The 23,980-nt window shown below is 40.6% G+C and overlaps 1 protein-coding gene across 1 annotated transcript in view; it reads right to left on the reverse strand.

Annotated features, from left to right (window-relative positions):
• LARP4B (La ribonucleoprotein 4B) overlaps nt 1–23,980 on the reverse strand; it is a 58,026-nt gene that overhangs the window by 28,590 nt on the left and 5,456 nt on the right. The window contains exon 2 of the mRNA XM_083466869.1: nt 3,582–3,715. Within this exon, the coding sequence (XP_083322995.1) occupies nt 3,582–3,662 (81 nt within the window). The 5' untranslated portion in view covers nt 3,663–3,715. The remainder of the gene's footprint in view (nt 1–3,581; nt 3,716–23,980) is intronic.

The raw sequence follows: 23,980 nt of genomic DNA on the forward strand, positions 1-23,980 counted from the left end.
TGGAGCTTTTACCCCCATTTCACTTTTTGGCATCAGTAAACTATCCTTTATTATACTGGGAGATTCATCTTTCAGAGCACTGAAGTCAACAGGCACCTGAACCGGCTTCTTCGGGACTAACAATTCCTTCCCACTTTCCCCAGGCCATGTCATACTGTACATCTCCTGAACAGCTGAACTTTCTACCTCTAAAGCAGTCTCTCCGTGCACAATAACTTGCCCTTCTTCTAGATCCATTCTCAGATCATCATCAACTATACAAATACTGTAGAATTCATCTCTGGTACTTATACGGGGCCTGTCAATATCAAGATATGCAAAGCTTGAAGCTGCTGTCTCTCTGTCTGCTCTACCTGAAACTACTGCACTACAATTACTTTTAACAGAATCTACTTCATCCTGCACTAATAAGCACTCACCCATAACTGGCTTGCCTTTTATTCCACATGTACTTAAGGCTTTCGGGAAGATGCTTCCTTGGCTTACAGCCACCGGCACACATGAAGAAGTACTTTCAAATGAACGGCATGGCTTTCCAGCTACAGTAGATCCTGTTTCATTATTGCTATTAATATGGTAGCTGCCTGCGTTATTCACACATTGAACATTACTACTGCTACTTTCTGGAAGATTTTCAGCACCATCCATATCTTCCATTCGTCCGCACTCTTGTAAACTGCCATACCCATTCAAGACCTTTCTTGCATTATGTGGATAAAGATTAAAAGATCTACTGGGGTTGTGGCCACCTTCAGCGATCCCCGCACAATGGCCTGAAGGATATTTAACTGACTCTACGCAATTATTATGAATAGCAGGTGTTCCAGAAACTGCCTCTTGGATTACATGCAGCTCCTTCCTTTCCATGGTCTCCAAAATGGAAGTTAAAGTTTTACTTATCCCGTTTTCCGACGTCTCCTCTTCAGTTGATTTTTGCAAAAGACTCATCTTCTCATTCTTGCTGTTGAGTTCTTTACTGAAACAGCAACCCATTTTTATGTTGCCTTTTACAAGTCCCGGAACTGTGAGCTCTTTACTGCATATACCCACTTCACTTCAAGGCTGCTGGGCAGACAAGCCAACACCCAGATGCCAAAAATAGCACTGTTTAAACAGTGCAGGGGGTTCATGTGCTATTGCCACTCAAAATCCAAAGCCCAGTTCCTAAAATGCTTCTATGTAAATCGGCATTATTCCAAACAATGTGACTTTCAGCTATCTATTTTTCTGGCTTGTACTAGGTATTTGGAAGATTTTCTTCATTTTTTCATCTCCCAAACAATGAAAGTGTTCAGAACTTTAGCTGTCTGTCTCTCCTTCTAAATGTAAGAATGCCTTGTCAGAGCAGCCACTTCCATATTGAACTGAATAACAAAAAGGGTGCATATGCATCTTAACCTACTGCAATACTGCATGTTAATTTGCTGTAATTAGGAATTGATAGAACAAGGAAACTCTGTTAGGGGCTCAACAGGATTTTTCTATCCAAAGTACAGTTCAAAGCCTCAGAGTTCATTCTAAAGGTACTGCAAATTAAAACCGCTCCAGTAATTCCTTGCTTTTTAATTTTTTTGTGGGGCAGGAGAGAGAAGACAACAATGAAGACCATCCTGCTTGCCCACTTCCAACATGTAATTTACATACTATTCTCACATGACCATTTGCACTAACACGATTCACCTCAATTTCTCGATGTGATGCCCCAAACTGGGGCAGGTGGGGGGGGGGGAATGTGTCCGAAACAATTCAGTTCTGCCCACAAAACATGGGCATGAGAAGGAGAAAGTCCACAAAAGAAAAACCATTCCTTGTGGCATACCTTGACTAGGAAAACCAACAGGTTTTGCCTCAGTCTGGCTAAAGAGAGAACGTCCACAAGTTACAGAAGGGATGAGGAACATTTTTGGCTCTGGGGATCAGATTTTTATCTGGCCCTGCCCAATGGGCCAAATTTGACAGATGGGTGGGAGTGTGAATCCTTATTTCCTGATGTGCAGGTTCAGATCTCTAAAGCTTTTTTGGCCAGCCTATGTTTTCCTAAACCAAGAGAACTGTGATGCTTGTTCTGAGAAAGATAATCAGGCTACATTAATTCCCCTGGCTGAGCCAATATCTGCCATTACCACAAGATATTCTTCACCACGCTTTTGGTGGGATATTGTTAATAAAGAATCCCACTGCTGTCCAAGCCATTTGCAAAGGTCCTCAACGAGGCTTGTGCAACAATAAAATATCATCCAGCACCTCTCTGCACCAGTAGCTGCCCTTGCTGAATTAATTCAGTCTACTACTACTACTACGCACATAGGAAAGAAAAGGCTGCTTGCCCAAAGGCTGACGCCATGATTGATTGTGCTGAAATTCAGATATATAGTACAAGAATATTGTAGGATGCCAATTTTCACAGGTTCACAAACTTGGGAGATGCTCCTGGATTCATCATTGTCAATGGAGGCTCAGGTGGCCTCAGTGGATAGGATTGCCTTTTTCCAGGTCTGAATGCTTCCCCTTCCACAGCCCCTTTTGGACAGAGATAATGTGGGCCGGTGTACCCCATGCTCTGGTAACTCCCAGTTTGGATTATTGCAATAGGCTTAGTGTAGGGCTGCCCTTGAAGGAGATTCAGAAACTTCAATTGGTCCAAATGCAGCAACCAGACCTTATATAGAAATTTAATAAATATAATGATGACGACGACGATGATATACCTCTGTTTTAAAACAGCTGCATTGGTTGCTAGTTCATTTCCAAGCCTAATTCAAGCTGCTTTGGTTGCTAGTTCATTTCCAAGCGTAATTCAAGATGCTTATGTTTAAAGCCCTAAACAACTCAGGCCCCCAATACTCGAAAAGTCATCTCCTTCCCTTCTGCTAAGATTGGAAGACAGAGCCCAGGAGAGGCTAACTCTGTGGCAGCCACTAAGTTGTGGAACTCCCTCCTAACAGAGCTGCATCTGGTACCTTCATTATACAGCTTCCCATATACAGCTTTTGACAGTTGAGATTATATGTTTAGGGCCCACCTTGTTTCTGTGACTGTGCTCTGAACTGTTTTTAATATTGTGTTTTAATGTTGTAACTCGCCCTGGAACCTTAGAGTGAAGGGCGGGTAATCAATCAACCAATAGTAATAATAGTAGTAGTAATAATTTCAATTTATCCAAATTTCATTTTGTGGACTCTACTATTCCAGAAGACCTCTCTTAACGCTGTTTGCTATTGAAATGAAAGCCCTGTGTGGGGCAGCAGAAAGTCAAAAAAGCTAGCATATATAAAAAAATTTTTTACACAAAGTAGCTTATTCCTGTTTTAGACTAAGGGGACCTGTGACAAAACTTCTCCTTTGAATGAATATAACTAGCAGAACCAGAAAGCTGAAAGGTTGCTTTCTGTTTCATATGCTTAGCACAACTAAATGAAATGAGCCAAGAAAAGACTTCTATTTGCTGCAGAACCAATACAGAAAATAACTTGTATCACAAGTTACCCAAAGCAGGCATAAGATTCAGGGGATAGAACAGTGGCTAAAATAACCACACTTTCATGCATTCAGATTTATCAAGTCTTCGCCATGATACTTACTAGATGAGAACTATCTTTAACTTCTTGTACTTGCTGCACCTGCGGTTCAGCCACAACTTTAGGGTCCTGATCAGAAGTCATGAGCTGCCTGCTTTCTGGCTCCTCAGAGAGAACTGTATTGATCACCACCTAAGCTGCAGGATAGAAGAAGGAAAAAGGCATTAAGAATGCATAGCTCATTTTGTATATTGCTAATAGTGGTAAACAGAAGGCAATGCCACTCAATAACAGTTTACAGACTGCACTGAAAGTCCAGGGTTCATACTGGATCTTCAATTTTAAAAAACACGATTGGGTTCTTCTCAGGTTATTCATAGCCTCACTGGCAAAGACAAAATTTCTCTATAAATACGTGATGAGCTGGAAACTCATTGCTACCACAATGATTCTAAAAAGTATGTCCACACTGCTCCATTGTGGTTTGTGTGTTTAGTTTGGCTTATTACCTCATCAAGTTACTCTCTGAAGAACAAGGGGACACAAAATTTAAGGCTGTAAAGTTGATTGTAACTGTGAGTGATGTTGCAAACCATTAAAAAAAATGGAAGGAAGAAATAGAACCGTGCCCACCAAGCTGATAAGACTGGCCAGTTGACTCCATGGAAACAATTGGCATTTGCAATAAAGACTGGACAGATGACTAAACATGTTTGATTAGTAAGCAATGTTTATACATGGGTGTCTCCATATTTGAAAACAAATACAGCCCCGGTTAGGTGTGTGAAGTATCACCAAAACAGACTGGTCATATTGCTAAAGGATTGAGAAACTGCAATTCGCAAAAAATGTTTTATGTAGAGCAGGCGTGGGCAGACTTCAGACTTGTAGGATCTACTTTTTGTTTTTTACTAGAACTCTAGGGTTCTAGTTCAAAATAATGGCGGGTCAGAGCCAGTTATCTGCTGAACCTCAACGTGCCACAGACTGGGATAATTTGCATATATATAGTGCAAAACTGCATTTAAGTATAAGAGCCTCTAGTCTTGCTATTAGTAGTCAAATCCTTGCTGGCCAACTGGTGTGTCTACTGCAAAATCACCCCGTGATCAAACTTCTGCCTATGCAGACATAAAGACTTTCAAAATGTAATTTGACAATGCTAAGCATATCTTGATTTTTATTTTTCATGTAGCCATTCAGGTTAGACAATTTTAGCTGCATCGTTGCAATTTATACAATTTACCCTACAACATAGAAGATGGGTGGCACAAATGCCAAGTATCTATCCCAAACAGGGATTTTGAATGAAGCACTAGGATAACAGTGTGGTATGGTGGATAGAGCTGTCTTCCTCTAATGTCCTTCAGATGTTTGGACTACAACTCTCATCAGCCATAAATGGCGTAGCTAATGGTAAGAGGTTTTGGAAGTTTTAAGTCTAAAATGCCCGTCATCAAGTGGAGGAAGGCTGGGTTACAATGATGGACGTAGACTAGGGAGGTCAAATTGCTGCTCAGCCGTAAGATCGCTACTTGGCTGGAGAGAGGCTTCATAAGAAATTATTCATAATTCAAATTTAATAAATGAAGTACCTATCATGACTTTGCCGCCTGCAAAATCGGATTAACGCAATATTAAACCTTCTGAGGCAGCTGCTGCAACAAGTATTTAGCATGACTGAAAGTGCTATAGAAAAAAAATGTTGGAACACACAAGCCTTTCACCAATGCTCCTGGTTTGGTACCCTGAAACCCACTTCAGCAGGAAACATCAGCTCTTTGAAATTTACAAAGAAAGCACTGTTGGCTAATATGAACAGCTGCACTGCAACATACAACATATGCTGGTTTCACTGATCTTCCCCAGCCTTTCCAATGAAGCTGTGTTTAGCTCTATGCATAGGGGAATAGCTATATCACATTTCTCTATCACAGTTCCCAGGCTGCTGCTGCTTCTTATTTGTATTGCATTTTACAGCTATAACAAAACATATCTTAAATATTAAATCACAAAAAGCAATAACTGAAGCCATATAAATAATCAAGAACAATCCCAAAGGAAAAAAAAATAAAATCAATTGCAAAGAAACTGTTGTGTATGGTGAATACTATATTTCTGCTTCACAGATGTTTGTGCTAAGAAGACTTATCTCATTTCATCTTGTGAAAAAAACCAGCACACTAATTCTTTTAAATGAAATTTGTCATTTTTGCATTTAAACTTGACAATTTTTACTTGCATTGATGGAGAATCCATTCTCCTTTCCTGGTCATATCTACTATAGCAGAAGACAACATGGAGTTCCTTTCTTCCTGATCAAGACCATTCCATAATTTGCCAGTTAAAAAAAAATAGAGACAGATAATTCAGAATCACAGATTTTAGTTCAGTACTGAAGACACATTACTTTTGAATTTTCAGCAACGAACTTCTTGGCTCTAAAGACTCTGCAGCATAAGGTGAAAGCATTCAATGGAGCAAGGCCCATCTTATCAGGATTCAAGTTCAGCTTCTTGTCTCTCATTCATGCCACTGCCAATGGGATGAAAAACACTCTCCCAACACTACCCTCTGTATTCTGTACCCTGCGCAGACCAGAAGCACTGTAGCACAATGCCCCCAATTCCCATTCCAGATAGCCACACTATTGTGATTTGGCACTGAAAGCTGCAGAGACATCAAGAAGGAAGAGCAAGTCACACTCCCCTTGTCCCACTATCTGTAAAGGTCATCCATCATGCAGAGCAAGACGTGATTCTGTACCATGGCCAGATTGGAACCCAGACTGGAACGGATCCAAGAATGCTTGTGTTATCCAAAAATGCTTGCAGATGTCCCACCACCTTCCTCAAGAAGGGGGTATTTGTGAATGCTTGATAGTTACTCCAGCCCAAAGGGTTCATTTCTTTAGAAGTGGCTATACCACCCCTATCTGAAGGCAACAGGGACAACTCCCTGAGAGAAGGGCATCCAAATGGGTCCATCACCCATACAGGGGAAACTGCCACTACCAGTCCAAACTTCACCAGGTAACATTCCAACCATGACACGGGACTGCATTGCACATCCACACCCCACCCGGTTACATCTGGACCTTCCCTCATATCACTTGGGTCAAAGACTACATAAAGGGCATGCCCTGCCTCATGTGTTGGTTCTATGACCATGAGCTGTATGGTTGTCATGGAGACCATGAAGCCACATGGCGGTCCAAGAGCAATCTCTGCATGCATGCAGAAAGTGCCAAAAACAATGCCAAAGACTGTCTTGGTCACCTCATCAGGGATGTTGGTGGACAACAGGATTTTTGATAGACTAGCATCCTAAACCATCCTAAGATCAAGAGGTTTTCTGGTAAAGGAGATGGTGCTTCTATGGACCATAACAACACACATATCCTCCATCTAGCCTGGTGTTCTACTGAGGACCCAAACGGGTACAGTTGAGTTAGATGAAGCTCACCCAGCTCACCCATCCAAGCATTGGTAACACATGCCAAGTCGGCCCCCTTCATCCACAATCAAGTTGTGAATAAGCAGTGTCTTCTTCTGGACTGACCAGCACTACCAAATCAGACGGCTCAATGTATTTCCATAGTAGAGGTTTTCAATTTACTATTTTTAGCAAGGTGTAATGATTAGGTGAAAGGGAACGTGTGATCACTTAATTTTCACCCAAAGGATCTATGAAAGGATGAAGCACTTTTAGAACAAAACAAGAACTTGCTTACATTTAAAGAGGTTAAAGCTTAATTGTTACTTTTGAAAGGCACAACACTTTGTTTCAAATGAACACCCTTTACAGAGATATTTAAGATCTTTCTTAAGTAACTTCATGCTTTTAACCTGTCACTGCTAAAATTCTTTCTAGGATAGCTATTGTCTAACACTCCCAGTCCCTTTCTGAATCTTTCACTTCTCCTCATGTAGATAGAACCTTGCCTGCTCACAGACAATCCCGTCTTACCTTCTGCCAGTTCACTATCTGACCCCACTCAGGTAGTCAGGGACTTTCTGTTTGGGTGGGCAGAAGGGGTCTCTATCCCTAATTCCAGGCCCCCATCTAACCCACAGACAATCTCCAGCCTGCACTCTCTCAGATAGTCCCTATCGCTATCTGACTGTGAACTGCCAGCATCTAATTTAAATTCCTCTCTCTCCTGATCAGCTGATCACTGGGTCACCAGGAAGCAAATCCAGGGCCTGTCAGTCTTCGAAACATTTCCTTTGGTGTTGACCCTATCATCTGTGGATGAGCCTATCCTTATATCAAGTTCTGGACCATACCCACACCTCAGCTGTATCCACTCTGCCAGCAAACAACACTCCACACTGCAGCCAGTCCTAAAATTCCTATCTGCAGGCAGGTATCTCACCAGACAGACAAACTGATGCGGGCAAAACACCACACTCTTGCCACTTAAGATGTTCCCTTTCACTATCATAATTGCTATACAGAGGTAAACATCCTGCCAGCAAAGCCTTTTTTTGGTTAATAAGCTACTGAAAAGATGCCAGCAACTCTTTCATTCTCACCACCCTCTGCCTAGGGAGAAAGCGCATCTCTGAATAGGAAGCGGCACTAGAGTACTGTTTATTCTCCCTTTTGATGTTAGCAGTTTGTATATCATTAACAGACCACATTACACCTTGCACAGCTAGCAGGCATCTGTTTTCAGCTGCTACACAGCAGCCAAGAAATGTTTAGATTCAGGAGGTGGAGATTTTCTCAGCTCTCTCTCATATTCCAAGACAGCGTTGTAAACAAACCATTATTGTCCATTTTAAGGCCAATATGGAAAGACTTTTCACTCTGCCCTTACTAACAACTACTAAAACATTAAATGTACAAGAGGCCTGCAGTCAAAGATCTACCTAGGTATTTCAGATATGTGATTCCTCACTTTTTTCAGATCCTGATTCTCTCTCCCACCTCTACCCTTATCATCTTTCCTCTGGACAATTGCCTCTTCTGAATCCAATCACTTGTTTTGCTGTGCTTTCTTTCATGTCCACAGACCCTTCTTTCCTAGGACACTACTACTTAACCCCACTTTGCTAGGCCTTTCAGCTTGCTTGTTCTAAGCTCCAGGATCAGATGTCAGCTAATGGTACTTAATAATGAAAACTTCAAAATGGCAGCTTTCAGAAATGGCCACAAAAAACTGTAGCTGGCAAATTGAATTAAACAGGATAAAAGTTCAGAGCTACAGGCATCTCAGTGTGGTTCCTTCCTCATATTCACGGAAGCATCCTGTAAGAGCAGATATTTTGGAAGGGCTTCTATAGGTTGTGACCCAGTTTTCCATCTTCAAAGCTGAAAAAACTGTACAGACATGTACAGGACATGACAAACTGCTGGCAGCAATCAAGTACTGCCTATGATGAAATCTGAAATCCACCTGAAACTTTTACATGGCGCAGATATGTAATATATAATTTGGATTGTATCTAGAACAGTTTTACTAAAGACTCCGGGGGGTGGGCACGACCCATCTGCATTGTTGTTGCAATTGGGAGTAGGCTTCACTTCTTTCTCTAAAAAAAAAAATCTAAGTTGCTCCTTAGTTACTGGATAAGACTTCCTAATTTGTCAGAGACTCGTGCAAAGTTCAGTTAGTTACATGGGGGAAATCTGTGTTCCATTATAGTTTACTGATATACTGCTTTGGGTGCCAAAGGCACTCAAAGTACCAAATAAAGGTACAATAAACCAAAAGTACAATAAACCAAAACCATATAAAATAGTAAAATCACAAAATATACTCCATTCATTAGTAGCACAACATGAACTGCCTATTGCAGAAATTAATATTCTGAGTTATTTTTTCCAGTGTAATAAAAAAAGATGAAGGTTGCCTTTAAAATCAATGATAGGCAACCATCCCTTAAACATGTTAAGACTATTCCTTTCTAAAAATTTACTTGTTCTGGGCCCTTCCTCTGGAGGCATGCACATTAAAAAATGCCATTTTATGCAAAGGAATGACACAAATACCCACCTTGATGGCAGCTTCTCAGAAAAAGCCATAACCAACTCAGAAAGTACAGTGACTGAAGACAGTCGCCTCTCAGGGTCAGTGGGTAGAAACCTTATGCTACATGATACCAACAAACAAACTTGTCATGGCACACTAGTGCACTCTACCACTTAGTACTGGAATTACTGGTTTAAGTTTTTTTTCCCATCTCTACGTCTAGCAACCTGGCACTGCAGTTGTCCTCCCTGCCTCAAGTAAGGATCAGACAGATGCTAAGCTACCAGCACTCAGCTTTTGAGAGCTGAGTGCCACGCAATAGATGGAGGTCTCTATCTTTTACACCAGCCATTGCCACTCTATTCCATGCTCAGTCTTGGCAGGAACATTAGCTTCTTCTGGTGATCTGGCTGGGCCCCCAGTTCTAGTTTATCCTTGGCCTCAAGCTGAGAGAGAAGGTAGGGAAACAGACTCATTTAACTGTTAAAACCAGGGGTAGTCAACCTTTTGATACCTACCACCCACTAATGCATCTTTCTTGATGGTAAAATTTCCTTACCACCCACCAGCACTCTATAGAAGGAGGATTCATCTTGTGCCGTAGAACCTCCTACCGCTCACCTAGTATCCTGAAATGCCCACTGGTGGGCGGTGGGGACTAGGTTGACAACCCCTGGTTTAAACTATCTTTTAGGAAAGACAGCTTACTGAAGATGTCGTCAGTACTGTGACAATAAGAACTGTGCTTCAGAAGCTAAGCCTCTGTAGATGACAGTCTAACTCTAGTGATAACATAATCATTAGACGCCTAATGGATGTCTCCACAGTTTACATTTTTCACTGCTGAGGCTTGCAGTAGCTTCCAAAGCAAAGCTCCTATCATCACATTACTGGTTGTATTTAATTAAAATATTCTCATATTATAGTAAATCATCTGAAGGGATGAGGCCTTCCAAGCTACTCCAGATAATACATTTAGCAGCCTTCAACAACAAACAACAACAAGAAGAACAACAACAAAGAATCCATTTTGGATCACATTTGTACAGGACTTGCATTTAATTGAACACGGTCAGAGTGCTCTGGACAATACAAATAGCTGTGACAGAGCTGAACAATCCAACAGCTTTGTGGTTTTGCCAAAGACAGCTCAGCATTCTAGGTGCATAGCAACAGACAAAGTCTAATGGCTGTTGCCCTGGTTCAAAGTTCAAGAAGCAGCCCCAGAGGATTTTTCTTTTAAACACAAAAACAGAGCACATACTGATGTTCATTAGCTCTTCACTCATTGACTGTACCACAGAGTAGTGGCTAGGAGACCACCAAAGTTAAGGAAAAGACTAAAATGTTTCAGATAGCTTTTAAAATAAAGACAGTGGCAGTAACAAAAATTATCCCATAGTGATCAATGGAAGTTTAGAAATTAAAGAATTTTGAGCTTCCATTCAACCATTTCGGACATGCACCCAGGTGCAAAATTAAGACCTTCATTCAAGAGTCATGTTCCCAGGGGAATTCAGCTTACTGTAGTGTGTCTATCACTTTTGATGCATGGCAATCAGACCCAGTTTTTTGTTTTACAAGTGATGGCAATTTATGTGCATCTGCTGCTGCTTGTCTGGGGAATGATGTAGTATTTCTTTACTTGTAAGTAGTAAAGATATGGTCTCATAGCTCACTTTTAATGATCAACTTATGTTGAACCCCCCACTGCCCCTTTCCTGGGGGGACTGTCAATGATAGAAAAGTCGGGGGAAGCCCAAACACAGTAAGGTAAAATGGTATGAATTGAGAAGTCTGTGTAGTGGCTGCTGGCACAGTACCCTTCCTCCACTGTCCATGCTTCACTGTTAGGGCAAACACTACCCCTCATTTCCAATGGAAAGTCACAAAAGTCCAGGAAGATCCTGAACGGCTGTGTCCTCACACCCTTCATGATGCAGCCTGGCTTTTATCTCCCATCACAAGGTGCTGAAATCTGGTGAGAAGGGAAGCTGCAGTGTTAACCCACCACAGCCCTTTCTAAGAAACCATTACCAGTCCAGTTTGCTATCAATAATGCATTAGGATGCCAGTACTAAAAATCAGCCATTAGGAATGATAGGCAATTGTTATTTTTATATTCTTAACTGCATTGTGTTTTATGATTAAGCACATTGATTGCTATTTAGGGCCTGAAACTATGCTAACACCACCTGCCAACTTAAGAATCATAAGCCTCTGGCTCAGAGTGACTGCAGAAGAGGACCATTTATAGACACCCCAATGACAAAACTGGACTACATACTTGCTTCTTAAGTCATTATTACGCAACTTTAGTAAAATCCATGATGCAGGAACCAACTGCGTGTTGTGACACTTTGGCTTGTACAGTTGAATTACTGAAAATGATTTCATCACAACACAGGGACAAACCCTTACTAACAAGGATCTCTGGAAAACAAGATCTGAACGAGCTTGAATTAAATAAAGTTTTCAAAAAAGATTTCCCTTGCAATCAGCTCCAAGGTAAGAAGAGGGAAGTTTAATCCAAGAAACTTGCTATAACCAGCTATCTCCATTCTCCCCCCCCCCCCCAATACACTAGCCAAAGGCAGGAGTGAAGCAAGAATGCCAAATCGATTCTTATGTTTGCTTAAACCAAATCCAATTTGATTGCAGTCCCTTATGAAAAAGGCCTTCTTAATGTCTTCCTCCTCTAATAAAATAGTATTTATTTCAGGAAGACAAGCTGCAGATTCAACAACAAGCATTACTGCCCAATGTAAAGCCATTTCCTAGGGGCTTCATCGTTGCTCAACACTTCTAAGGCAGCAAATAATAGAACTAGCATTCTGGCACCGATTCAAAGGCTCAGGTCAACCATTGTTTAGCTTTGCTCTATTCTGCTTCCTCAATAAGGGATAAATTGAAATATCCAACCAAGAACGGCTGGCTGCTCATTTAAGCATAAAATCTCAATGCCTCAACACTAATAATCAAGCTGTTTTGGAAAGCATTAGCTTGGTGACTCATCAGTTTTGCTGAACTGTCATTAGCAGCAAGTTTCTGTTGAGGAACTACATGGGAAGGTGGTATAACCTGAAATGAGGTATTAACGAAGGATTTTAAAATGCAGCTTTGATCAAGCGAAAGGATTCCAACATGTTGAAAACTCTAAAGCCTGCTCTTGGAAAAGTTTTCATTCATACTTTCTCTTGCAGGATTCCTGCACCACTATGTGAAACTGCTTGCCTTAATAAAGAGTACAGAGAACACTGCTTAATCACACCCAATATTTAAACCACATTTTCAATTTTGACACAAGATGAAACATTCATACTAAGTTTGCTCTAAAAATAGACCCATTTGGAGAAGTGCATCACTTTTCAGCTGAAAAAGTTTGATTAACATACGGGAAAGAAACATGACAAAACTCCAGATGTCAAGCTGAATAGGTTTACGGGCAGAATGCAACCTTATTTATCTTATGAATTATATAAATTTGTAAATAATGTTCAACTTTATTAGACTAAGACGTCAAGTTTTAAATTTATGATTTTATAATTGAAAAACCTTATTGTGAAATAAAGTTTTTCAATTATAAAATCATAAATTTAAAACTTGACGTCTTAGTTTCAAAATGACTGAGCTGCAGAAGCAGAGGGTGCTTGCACTTGTGCTAGGATTATAATTAATTTCTCTTCTTCTAATCCCTCATTCAAAACTGATTCCAGAGGATCAGGAGATCCTTCAGAGTGCTTTTAGCTGCACAGGAGGCTGAAACCAAAAGGGAAATGGAAAGACCTCTGCACACAAGTAAATGTGCAACAGAAAGGTCTCCCCAGCAGTTCTTTTGCTCCAGCAGTTCTTTTGCCCAAGTGACTTGAGTTCGCCACTAGTGTAGGGACTACAAAGTTTAATTTCTATATTGAAATATATACCAAAAGCAAACTTTCATTTTCTAAACACATAGGTGCATGCACACTCTTCCTGGCCTACAACAATTAATCTGAGAGGTACCTCTGCAAGTCATCTTTCAGGAATAATCTTACTGGTTTTATTATAAGACACCTGAAATTATTAGAGCTGCGCTGTTTCATAACCAAACATTTTCAAGACTAATTGCACATTAGCCCAATTGTCTATCACTTCTTCAGGTGACCTCATCTAAAGCAGTGTTCCCCAACCTTGGGCCTCCAGCTGTTTTTGGACTACAATTCCCATCATCCTTGACCACTGGTCTTGCTAGCGAGGGATGATGGGAGTTGTAGTCCAAAAACAGCTGGAGGCCCAAGGTTGGGGAACACTGATCTAAAGTAAAAGCTGGTCTCATTTTACTCCATTTATTCAAGGTAGTGTTTCTTTTGGTTTGGATACAGCAGTTAAGGAAACTAAGGTTTTAAGCTGTAATCCTGAGCGCATTAATGAAACACAGATCAAGTGAGACCAAGAAGAAAGGAATGCAACTGAACTACAGAGCTTGACTAGCTGTATGTTAAGGGTTTGATATGTTTGTTACAAGAAGTATCCTGTCTTAGTTTCTATAACACAAAGAATCAATTTCTATATCTTCAGACTGAGCTTTACCAGACTCCACACATAACGTGTTAATTTTGTAACGGTTTCCAACTCATTTACCCTACTTATGGTTACAAAGTTCAGTAATTTGATGCTGTATGGATAGCTTTGATTTTAAAACAAAGAAACAAAGCCACTTAATTTCCCCCCAAAACACATTGGAACACTCTCAGCTCCTGGAACTAAAGTCACCATAACCTTGTAAATCAGAATATAGTAACTACAGAAGCTTGCCTTTCCCACACCATCACGTTGCTTCCTATAACTCATCTCACAGAAGCTATGAATTTCAAAGGTATGTCACAAAAAAACTTTGCATTTTGAACTTAAATTACTTTGCCTGACAATTCTGAATATATATTTCAGTATAGCATTGTCAACAGGATGGAAGTATTTACTAGCCCATTTCTCTTTGGAACATACACCTGCAAATTGCCTGTTTCAGTACCATCCAAGACTACAAAACAACCGAACACCTCTTCACAGAAGGGATCCCCAAATATCTATATGCAATCATATATTTGAACAAATTGTTATATTGTTTTTAGAATGTGTAAAAATGATTTCATTGCTTTCAGAGTTTGCTGAAATGCTGTTTTTAGAACTTGTGCTTTATTTTGTTTTTATCTTATACACCACTTACGCTATAGTCTAGATTTTTTAAATAAAACAAAAACAGTGCACAACAAACCTTCTTAAAAATCAACATAACGTAGACCTCAAGGCATCAATTCTAATAGATTTCTACTGGAAGTAATTTCTACTGAATATTGCAGAACTAATTTCCAAGTCAACATGCACAGAACTGCACTGTAAAACAGGGAAAAGCACAGCAATGCTGGGGTTACAAGTATAAAAAGCAGTAAAGAAACCCCCCAAGGAAATGCATATTTGGGTATCCTTTTGGCATAACTTTGAAGAGGCAAAAAAAAGCATATAGAAAACACTGCATAGGAGCCTTTTCATCAATGATTCCTCTTCACAGTTTTTAACTGTTAATATTAGAAAAACCTCAAGCTGGCAACCATTTATCACAAAACTATGTTGGTGATTTGTAAGTTAACAAAACCCATGTCTCTTCTGTACAAGTTTACTTCCTTTAATATAAAACAGAGTTTGCTGTAAACTTAGGCAGAACTTCTTCTATGCTACCCGGAATCAACTGAGGAAGACGTGAAGCAATGGCTGCTCTCTGAGTACTAGGAAACTGAATCCCACAACCCCTCAAACAGTAGTCCCCCCCCCCAAAGGGTTTTGCAGAGCCCCCAGATGAACTCCATAAGAAATAAGTTTCCAGGGTGGCTTTTTTCTTCTTGGCAGCTGCTACAAGTGCAAATAACTAATTAAAGTTCACTTCCATCTTCTCCTTTGAATCAGCCTCAGGGCAAGGAGAAGGTGTGTAAGAGGCAAGAGATCTTTTCAGTAACAATGATCACAAACACAACCAACCAACAGAAATAACCTTTAAAATTTGCCGAAAACGTACAGGGCTCAACAGTTTACAAAAATTCAGTCAGCAATGATCTGAGCATCTCTTATGAACATTTTTCTAATGTTGATGTAGTAGACTCATGCTGGAGAATATGCTGCAAGTCAGAGGCTGTGAGTCACCACCACTATGGGGTGGCAATGGCAGCCATGCAACTTGTTAATGAGAGCGCTCATCTAAGTTCAACCACATAGTGAGGCCAATGTATAGTGTTTGTTCCAGGCAAGGCCAAGCAGCTGTATGAGTTTCACAAACTTCATTAGATCTGAGAAGAAGGAATTTAGGCCCTTTTTAGCATAAACGTGTTTTGTTCCCATTGACTGCATATTTAAAAGACTGGGCATAACAGGAAACAGGGCAGGACAACTTCTGCATTTACCCTCTAGCATCACCACACCAGTTTCTGAATTACTTTTCTGCTCATTCAGAAAAATTCTAACAATTCCATGGATGTTTAATGAGAGTCAAGGCTGCTTCCCCTTTTATAAGAATTTAGTGTAAAATTAGAAAGAAATGAGAATTTTTTGGTGCCTTGTAGAATTATACTACTTCATCGTACAGGAATTTCAGTGTGGTTATATTTATCATTTTATTCTATTCATGAAATTTATATAGGCCACCTAGTAACACTGTTACAGTAAAATATAATATTATAAAACAGCTCCAGTGAAAAAGAGCCCTGCTCAGGCCATAGGGAGTTGTGGATGTGAAAGGTTGCTAGGCAGCAAGGAATGTGCTGGCCATACCCCTCAACAGGGACAACTATGCGCCTATTGCAGGCATCCCCAAACTTGGCCCTCCATAAGTTTTGGGACTACAACACCCATCATCCCTAGCTAACAGGACCAGTGGTCAGGGATGATGGGAACTGTAGTCAAAAAACATCTGGAGGGCCGAGTTTGGGGGTGCCTGGCCTAGTATTTGCAACCTAGGGATAAGAACCCCGAGAGGAGGGTTTTTTACAGGTCAAGATCCACAGCTGAGCAATACCTTCATTGGGACCAACCAAAATGTCAGTTCTCTACATTTCTTCATCAGGCAAGATGCTACATAGAATTAAGCAAGTGGAGTGGTATGTAGAAGCACCCTCATCAGACCAACGCCAATCCTGCGCTCACTGCATACGTGTGGTTGGTGCATAGGCCTCTTCACACATTTGGAACAGAATTTGATATTTGCCAGGTGCCACGCACATTTTGCACCTGGCTATCAGCCACTTGCGACCCAGTGAAGATGCCTGGGGACCAGGATGGTGCCTGATGTCTCCACCATCTGGAGGTGCATACCAGGGAATCCTTGGATCCTGACTGTTTTCACACACTAATATACCCCATCCTGTAGAATTCTATCCATCATATTTTATCTGTACAATCAGAATGAATTTCAGGAACCAAAAAGTCTTATTGAAAACCCACCTGGCCCCAAAATGGCAACCAGACATTGGCGACTGTAACCCTGGTTTAAGGAGCCATTTGGCACCTAGCTTATATACAGTGGTACCTCAGGTTAAGTACTTAATTCGTTCCGGAGGTCCGTTCTTAACCTGAAACTGTTCTTAACCTGAAGCACCACTTTAGCTAATGGGGCCTCCCGCTGCCGCCGCGCCGCAAGAGCACGATTTCTGTTCTTATCCTGAAGCAAAGTTCTTAACCTGAGGTACTATTTCTGGGTTAGCAGAGTCTGTAACCTGAAGCGTATGTAACCCAAGGTACCACTGGTATCTGAGTTTCTAACACTGATTTGGAATACAATGCCCAAACAGAGCTAAAGGAGTTCCAGATAAAGCCAGTTTTACAGCATGGATAAAAACATGAAGCAAGTAAACAGTGTGTTACAATGTACAAACTTTTAAACTAGTATTCCCCTGGCACCAAAGTGACCGAAAAGGCAGTGCCAGGCAAGCCTCATCAGGGAGGGCATTCTACAACTGGGTTGCCAGCACCAAGGAGGCCCACTGACTCACTAGTCATCCTGCTCGCCTATTTGGCAGGGGCACCAAAAGAAGGTCTGTGAAGAGGACATTAACATTCAGGTCAGTACATGTGGAAGGCAGCAATCTTTCAGGTGCCCTCTTTAATTTGGCCTCATAATGGACTGGAGCCAGTGCACTTGATAAAGCACTGGTATGAATATGATCGAAATCTCCCAGCTGCAGCTTGCAGTCATACTTTGGACGAGTTAGGTTGCAGGCTATTTTCAAAGGCAGCCCTAATTACAAAACACAGCGAGGCTCAACAAGAAGTTACTGGGGTATAGGTAACTGTGGCCAGTGTACTTCCAGTCAGGTAGAGTCACAGCAGGTATAGCAGACAAAGTTGATAAAAAGGCACTCTGAGGAATAGCTGGACTTCAAAGGTAGAACTGGTCTTTTAATGTGATAGCATAATTAGCTCTTGAGCCTTACTGGGTTTTGAAATAAGGGTGTGACTTTAAGCAGCTTGAACTCATGTTAAGGAATAGCATATTGATGAGCAGCGTGTGGCAATACAAACAGGGTAGGCTTTGCTTCTATTAATGCCTTGGGTAAAAAAGAAGTGGTATATCAATCGTCTATGGAATGATTAATTATGACCATTGTAGCAAACATTTACACCACGGCTTGGCAGGATGTCATGAATTACTTGCTTTTCAAACAAGTATCTTGCCATTACTAACATGCTACACTTCAAATGATTGCCTGCTCATCTGGCGTTTCCTAAAGCTAAAAACATAAAAAGTGCCTTGCTGCTATTAGCACTGCACCTAAAGTTCAAACTATAATGTTCTGCTAGATCACAGGCAGGGAACCTCCAGGTTTGGGGGAGAATCTTGGTCTGCTAGAGGGTACAATTTCACCCATGAGGTCATTTTCCCAAAAGCACCTCCGCACCAGCAGACATCACTGGTGGCGTCGGCTTGTAAATGTGAGCAAAGAGTTTAATCCTGCATTGGCTGTGCAATCCTGTTCCAGCAGGATCTGGTCCGTGAAACCGAAAAGCTTCCCTACCCATGTACTAGATGGACTGCGTTTTAAAGTTCCTATACAGTGGTACCTTGGGTTACATACGCTTCAGGTTACATACACTTCAGGTTACAGACCAGAAATAGTACCTTGGGTTAAGAACTTTGCTTCAGGATGAGAACAGAAATCGTTAGCTAAAGTGGTGCTTCAGGTTAAGAACAGTTTCAGGTTAAGAACGGACCTCCGGAACGAATTAAGTACTTAACCCGATGTACCACTGTACTAAAAACTGGTTGGAAATTATTTCATGGAGATAAATAGCAAACTAGGAAGCATATCATCCTCCAAGAAAATTACTTTACCCTCCAAGCAGGATGCAACAATTTCCTTTCTGGAAACAAATTTTAGTTACATTTGTATACCTTTTTCACTAATGCACTGTGAAGTGACTGAACCTCGTAGCATGCTAGGAGAGGGTTGGTTAGTTAGGCTAATCAAGCTGTTCTGGGTCAACTGAGGTTGACAGACTAGTTATAATACCAAGTACTGTATCTGAAACTGAGTTTTCAACATGCAACCACAGTATTTCCAGTTATGCTAAGGCCCTGTCCATTTACAGATTACCTGCCTGAGCTCACACACTACTGACTACCAATATCTTTCTGACAGTTGCTTTAAGTAGCCTTTAGGAAATCTTGAGCTCTTTGTTTTTCACTGCCAAGGAAAAGCCTGTCCTTTATATTGTTGCTAAATTTATTGCAGTGTTCATGGAGCACAATGGTGGCAACAACCGTCAGCTTATGAAGTAATGAAAGTTTTGTACCACACGTCAAGTAGTCATTAAGGATGTGGAGTGATGGGTTCTAAATCTAAATCCCTATATCTATTTTCATACCAAGTGAGCCTCAAGAGTTCTCTTACATGGAACCTGCAGACTGCACACTGGCTTGTTGGGGGTGGGGTGGGGGGAGAAGTGAGCCCAAAATTTGATGCCCCACCCCCAGCCTTCCCAAAGCAGGGTGAGTCAGTCACTTTTTTTTTGAGAAAGTGGCACAAGACTCTGGCAGGGTCCTAGAGGCCTCCTATCTCCTTCCCAAAGCTGGGGAAGTGCTAACTGAGCTTTGGGAAAGAGGGGAGAGGACTCGAGGACCCTGACAGAGCCCTCAGACTTCCTCCCCAAAGCCCAGCAACTCACTTACCTGCCTTTGGGAAGGCAGCAGAAGACCAGCTGCAGGGATGGAGTGTCAAATGTTGCAGAGGGCCATGCACCTGGTCGGGCCCTGTTTCAGACCACCCCGCCCTTTAATTTTAATCAATGAGCGAATGGGGAGGACAACTCAATACAATTCAGTTCAGCATACTTCACCAGCAAGTAGCTGTTTATGACATGAAGCTGGAACCTCACCACGCAGGCAACTGGTGTCAAGCTTTAAAGAGCTTTGCTAACAAGGAAATCACTGTTCTTTTCTGTTTAAACATAAGGGAATGGCGTTGTCAGTGGGAATCATTCTACAATACTAGAAAAGGCTCATTTTGCTTCTTGGTTTAAAGAGGGAAAATACGAAAAGGAAGCTGGAGAACTGCAGGGATGACACAATAACAAGAAAACATGAATGGTGGGTCAAAAGAGTGTTCAAGTTACCTATCCAGATTTATATGCACTACAGAATTTTAACAATGTGTCTCTGAAATACCAGTAAGCCTACTATAAAAGGCTGTCTAACTTTCAGGCTCCGAAACATAATTTATGTTAGTCAACTAAAATCTGCACCAATTTCTTACGCTGCTTATACAGCTTGTTCTCAACGTTTGAGCTTAGCATGTCCATTGCAGATCATTTGGCCATGCAGCACACCACAGCAGCAAAATCATGCTGTAGCCAATAAATCAGAGCAACTTCCTGAAAGTATAGATGTAAATTTAAAATGAACAGGGTCACCACTGGTCTGACTTTTGATCTGCCATGCTCAGATTTGCCTACCAAGTTACAAGTGTGGCTTTTGATTTTTTGAACAACTCATTTATTGTATAAATTTTCATTAGAGGCACCTAAGGCAATGCCACAATTAAAAGCACACACAAAGTGATCTTTTATACAAGTGTTAAATAACGTTCATACATGTTCAGAATTCTAGTTTTGCCTGTTTCAATCAGGTTAAATTTTAGTATTACAGAACCTTACTCTAGACAGTCTGATTACAGAGTATATAAAGCTGACATTACTGTGCATATGAAAAGACAAAACTTCTAGCTTGTGCTAAACTTACGTAGACCTTTGTACAGGAGAGGCAGTAGCCTGGACCAACATTTATAATTTAGCATACAAGTTGCACAATTGGATGTTTTCATAGACTTCAAGTTTGGAAAACAGTGCTCCATGTGTTATGCATTTGACTAACATGTTTTGTCAAAAGCTAAACCAAGTTTTAGTTTGGGTGACACATACGTTCTCTCAATTACACATACCTAACGTTTAAAGACAGCTTCCTCTGTTAAGTATTTCTGGTAATTAGTTTGCCACCACCGATGACTGTTCATGTTTCACGTACTTGCTCCCAGTGTCACACATACTAAAGCAGAATTTCAGCCTATTTTCTCAAATGCTCTAGCTTGCCTGCCACTTAAGGCCAATACAAGCCATGCACATCCGTTCTGTGCAAGCATGTATTTATAAATAAATCATGATTGCCAAAGATCCTCATGCCACTCTTCCCAGCCTGCATTTCCCATTTTGTAACTCTGGATTCCATCTTGGTGTAGCAACAGTTTCAGCAGTCAAGTGATTTAAGCACGATGACCCAACACTTGCATTTACACAGAGCAGCTCTCAAAGAGTAAAACTATAACAATCCGAACAGCAGATGAATTTTTGTTTAACTATGACTTGAAGGTGTAACAAGAAGCCAAAGAAGGGAAACTTTAGACTTCTCCCCACAAACATCTACTCCCACCAAACTATATAGCAAACCTCAAAATACATTTTTAACAAGGCATGGGGTTAGCCAGTGAAAGTAAAAAACAAAACAGTAGGCTAATACAATCTGTTTGCATGAGCCTAATCAGCTCTTTGGATCTCAAACAAAATTTTGAAATCACATAATATTCACTGCATTATTCACTTTTATTTGTTTTATTTTGCCAGGTCCATAAAAAAAGATATTCATACTACAGTCATACCTTGGAAGTCAAACAAAATCCATCCCGGAAGTCCGTTCAACTTCCAAAACATTCGGAAACCAAAGCTCCTGCAGCCAATTGGAAGCCATGGAAGTTCCATTGGACATTTGGCTTCCAAAAAAAGTTCGCAAACCAGAACAGTCACTTCTGGGTTTGCGGCCTTCGGGAGCCAAAACTTTCGAGAACGAAGCTGTTCGGAAACCAAAATATGACTGTACTATGCTTTACTTAAGACACAGGAATATAGGAAGCTGCCTTTTACCAAGCCAGATCATTGGTCCAACTAACTCAGTATTGTCTATGCTGATTGGACCTGGTTCTGCAGGGTTTCAAGCACAGGGGAATTTTCAGTCCTACTGGAAATGCCAGGGATTGAATCTGCATACAAAGCAGATGTTCTGAGCTACAGTCCTTCACAAATAACTCTTACATTTTAAATTTCCAACAAAACGAATTGCACCCATGTACTTCTGTTGTTTATAGCCAAATTTGGTCTCCATCACAGAGCCTGAATCAAACAATACCCCCGCTACCTAGTCAGCAATGTTAGAAATATATAATCGCCAAATGGTACTTTACAGATGGGTTATAGTTGCTGCAATTTTTAAATGCATTTATTATTTATTAATTGTTATTATCATTATTATCAGCAGCAGCATTTCTGCACCGCTTTACCTTTTAAAGAACAAATCTCAAAGTGGTTTACAACACATTAAAAGATCAAATAAAATAATCCAGAATAAAACAAATTCAAGCTTCAATTAAAATATTTCAGATCCTTCTCTAAGTGACATTTTGTTTTCCCCAGTCGCCAGCCAGGCACCCAGAGATCTCCATGTGGTTACAATTGCACACGTGTGAGTCGCAAAATGCTCCTGACTTATTTGTATTACTGGTAGTCACCATAGCTCCTGCGCTGATAGAATAGATAGCCATTGCTCACTTTAAGGGTTGAAGAGGTTTCCAATGTTTCTCAAGTAGGAAAAAATAATTCTGGGTATCAACAGGCTAAAGCAGACATCTACAAAAAGGAACAAAAAATTTGGAAAGAGGGATATAATCTCAGTTGCTGTATTTCATTAGAAACAATTAATAGTCCAGCAGCATTGAACCAGGAAGTATTCAATGAAATATCCTCAACCATAAACCATAATGTAAGAGCCCAAACCTTTTTTAAACTCTCCGATTTGGAGCCAAGTAAAACAAGCAACTTTTAATGACTTTGCTTGTACCAGAGTTTTGGGTCAATACCATGTAATATTACTGCTATTTAACAAAATCAGTACTCTTTACCACCTAAGATTTAAAATAAAAGCTAAAATGGTTAGTAAAAGTAACTATTATTTTATTATCAAGAATTGTCCTAAATATTTTGTGTTATCTCTCCTGCAGTTTAGCACCAGTAATTTTCCAGGAAATTCTTTAATTCAGGACAGGGATGAGAGGAAGTGCCGGTTTGGGAGGAGACGATAAGACAGAAGTTAAGAGTGAAAGGAAACAGGGAGGAGCAATTACAGGAATAAATAAAATTTCTCAAGGAAGGCATTAAAAGCTTCTGGATCACCAAATTCTTCCTAAAATACAGACAGCTAATATGTGTATTAAACAGGAAACCAGTAATTCTACAGGTTCACCTTCTCCCAACATTTGTGGTGTCCTCACCAAAGAATTTCTGCCTGGCATCTATAAATGTGTGGAGCTCCATCACAACACTATGAAGGGAATATCCAGTCAGAAATTCTACAAGTACAGCTTTCCCAAACACTTGCTACAAATGCATCTGAATAATTTCTACCTGGACATGTATCTTTTCCCACACATGTACACATCAGGCCCAATGTCCACCTGAAAGACCAAAACACAACATTAACTAGCCTCACTTAGTATAAACTGGGCGTGTAGAATCTAACACAACAAACTGTTTTAATTTTATAAAGAATAGAATTTATAAAGATAGCCACTGCAGTGTAGTAGTTAAGAGTGTTGGTCTGGGATATGGAAGACCAGGATTCAAATCTGCACTCAGCAATGAAGCACACAGTTTCTTAGCTTAACCTACCTGACAGGGTTGTTGTGAGGGTAAAATGGAGCAGAAGAACCACCATGTAGGCCAACTAGAGGAAAGGCTTCTTGGAGGAAAGGTGGGAAGAAGCTCTAGTATATACCTTTAGTAAATCTAAAAGAACCTTAAAATGAGAAATAACTATTTTTTGCCACAGAGAGCAAATCGTAGACACCACTATTGAAGATTTGGGTTTAGCCCCTCAAGTTATGCTTATGGTGAGATTTCTTTGAACATCTTTTTCTGATTTGGT

This window comes from Podarcis liolepis (assembly GCF_965112155.1).
Source record: "Podarcis liolepis genome assembly, chromosome: 12".
Lineage (NCBI taxonomy): Eukaryota > Metazoa > Chordata > Lepidosauria > Squamata > Lacertidae > Podarcis > Podarcis liolepis.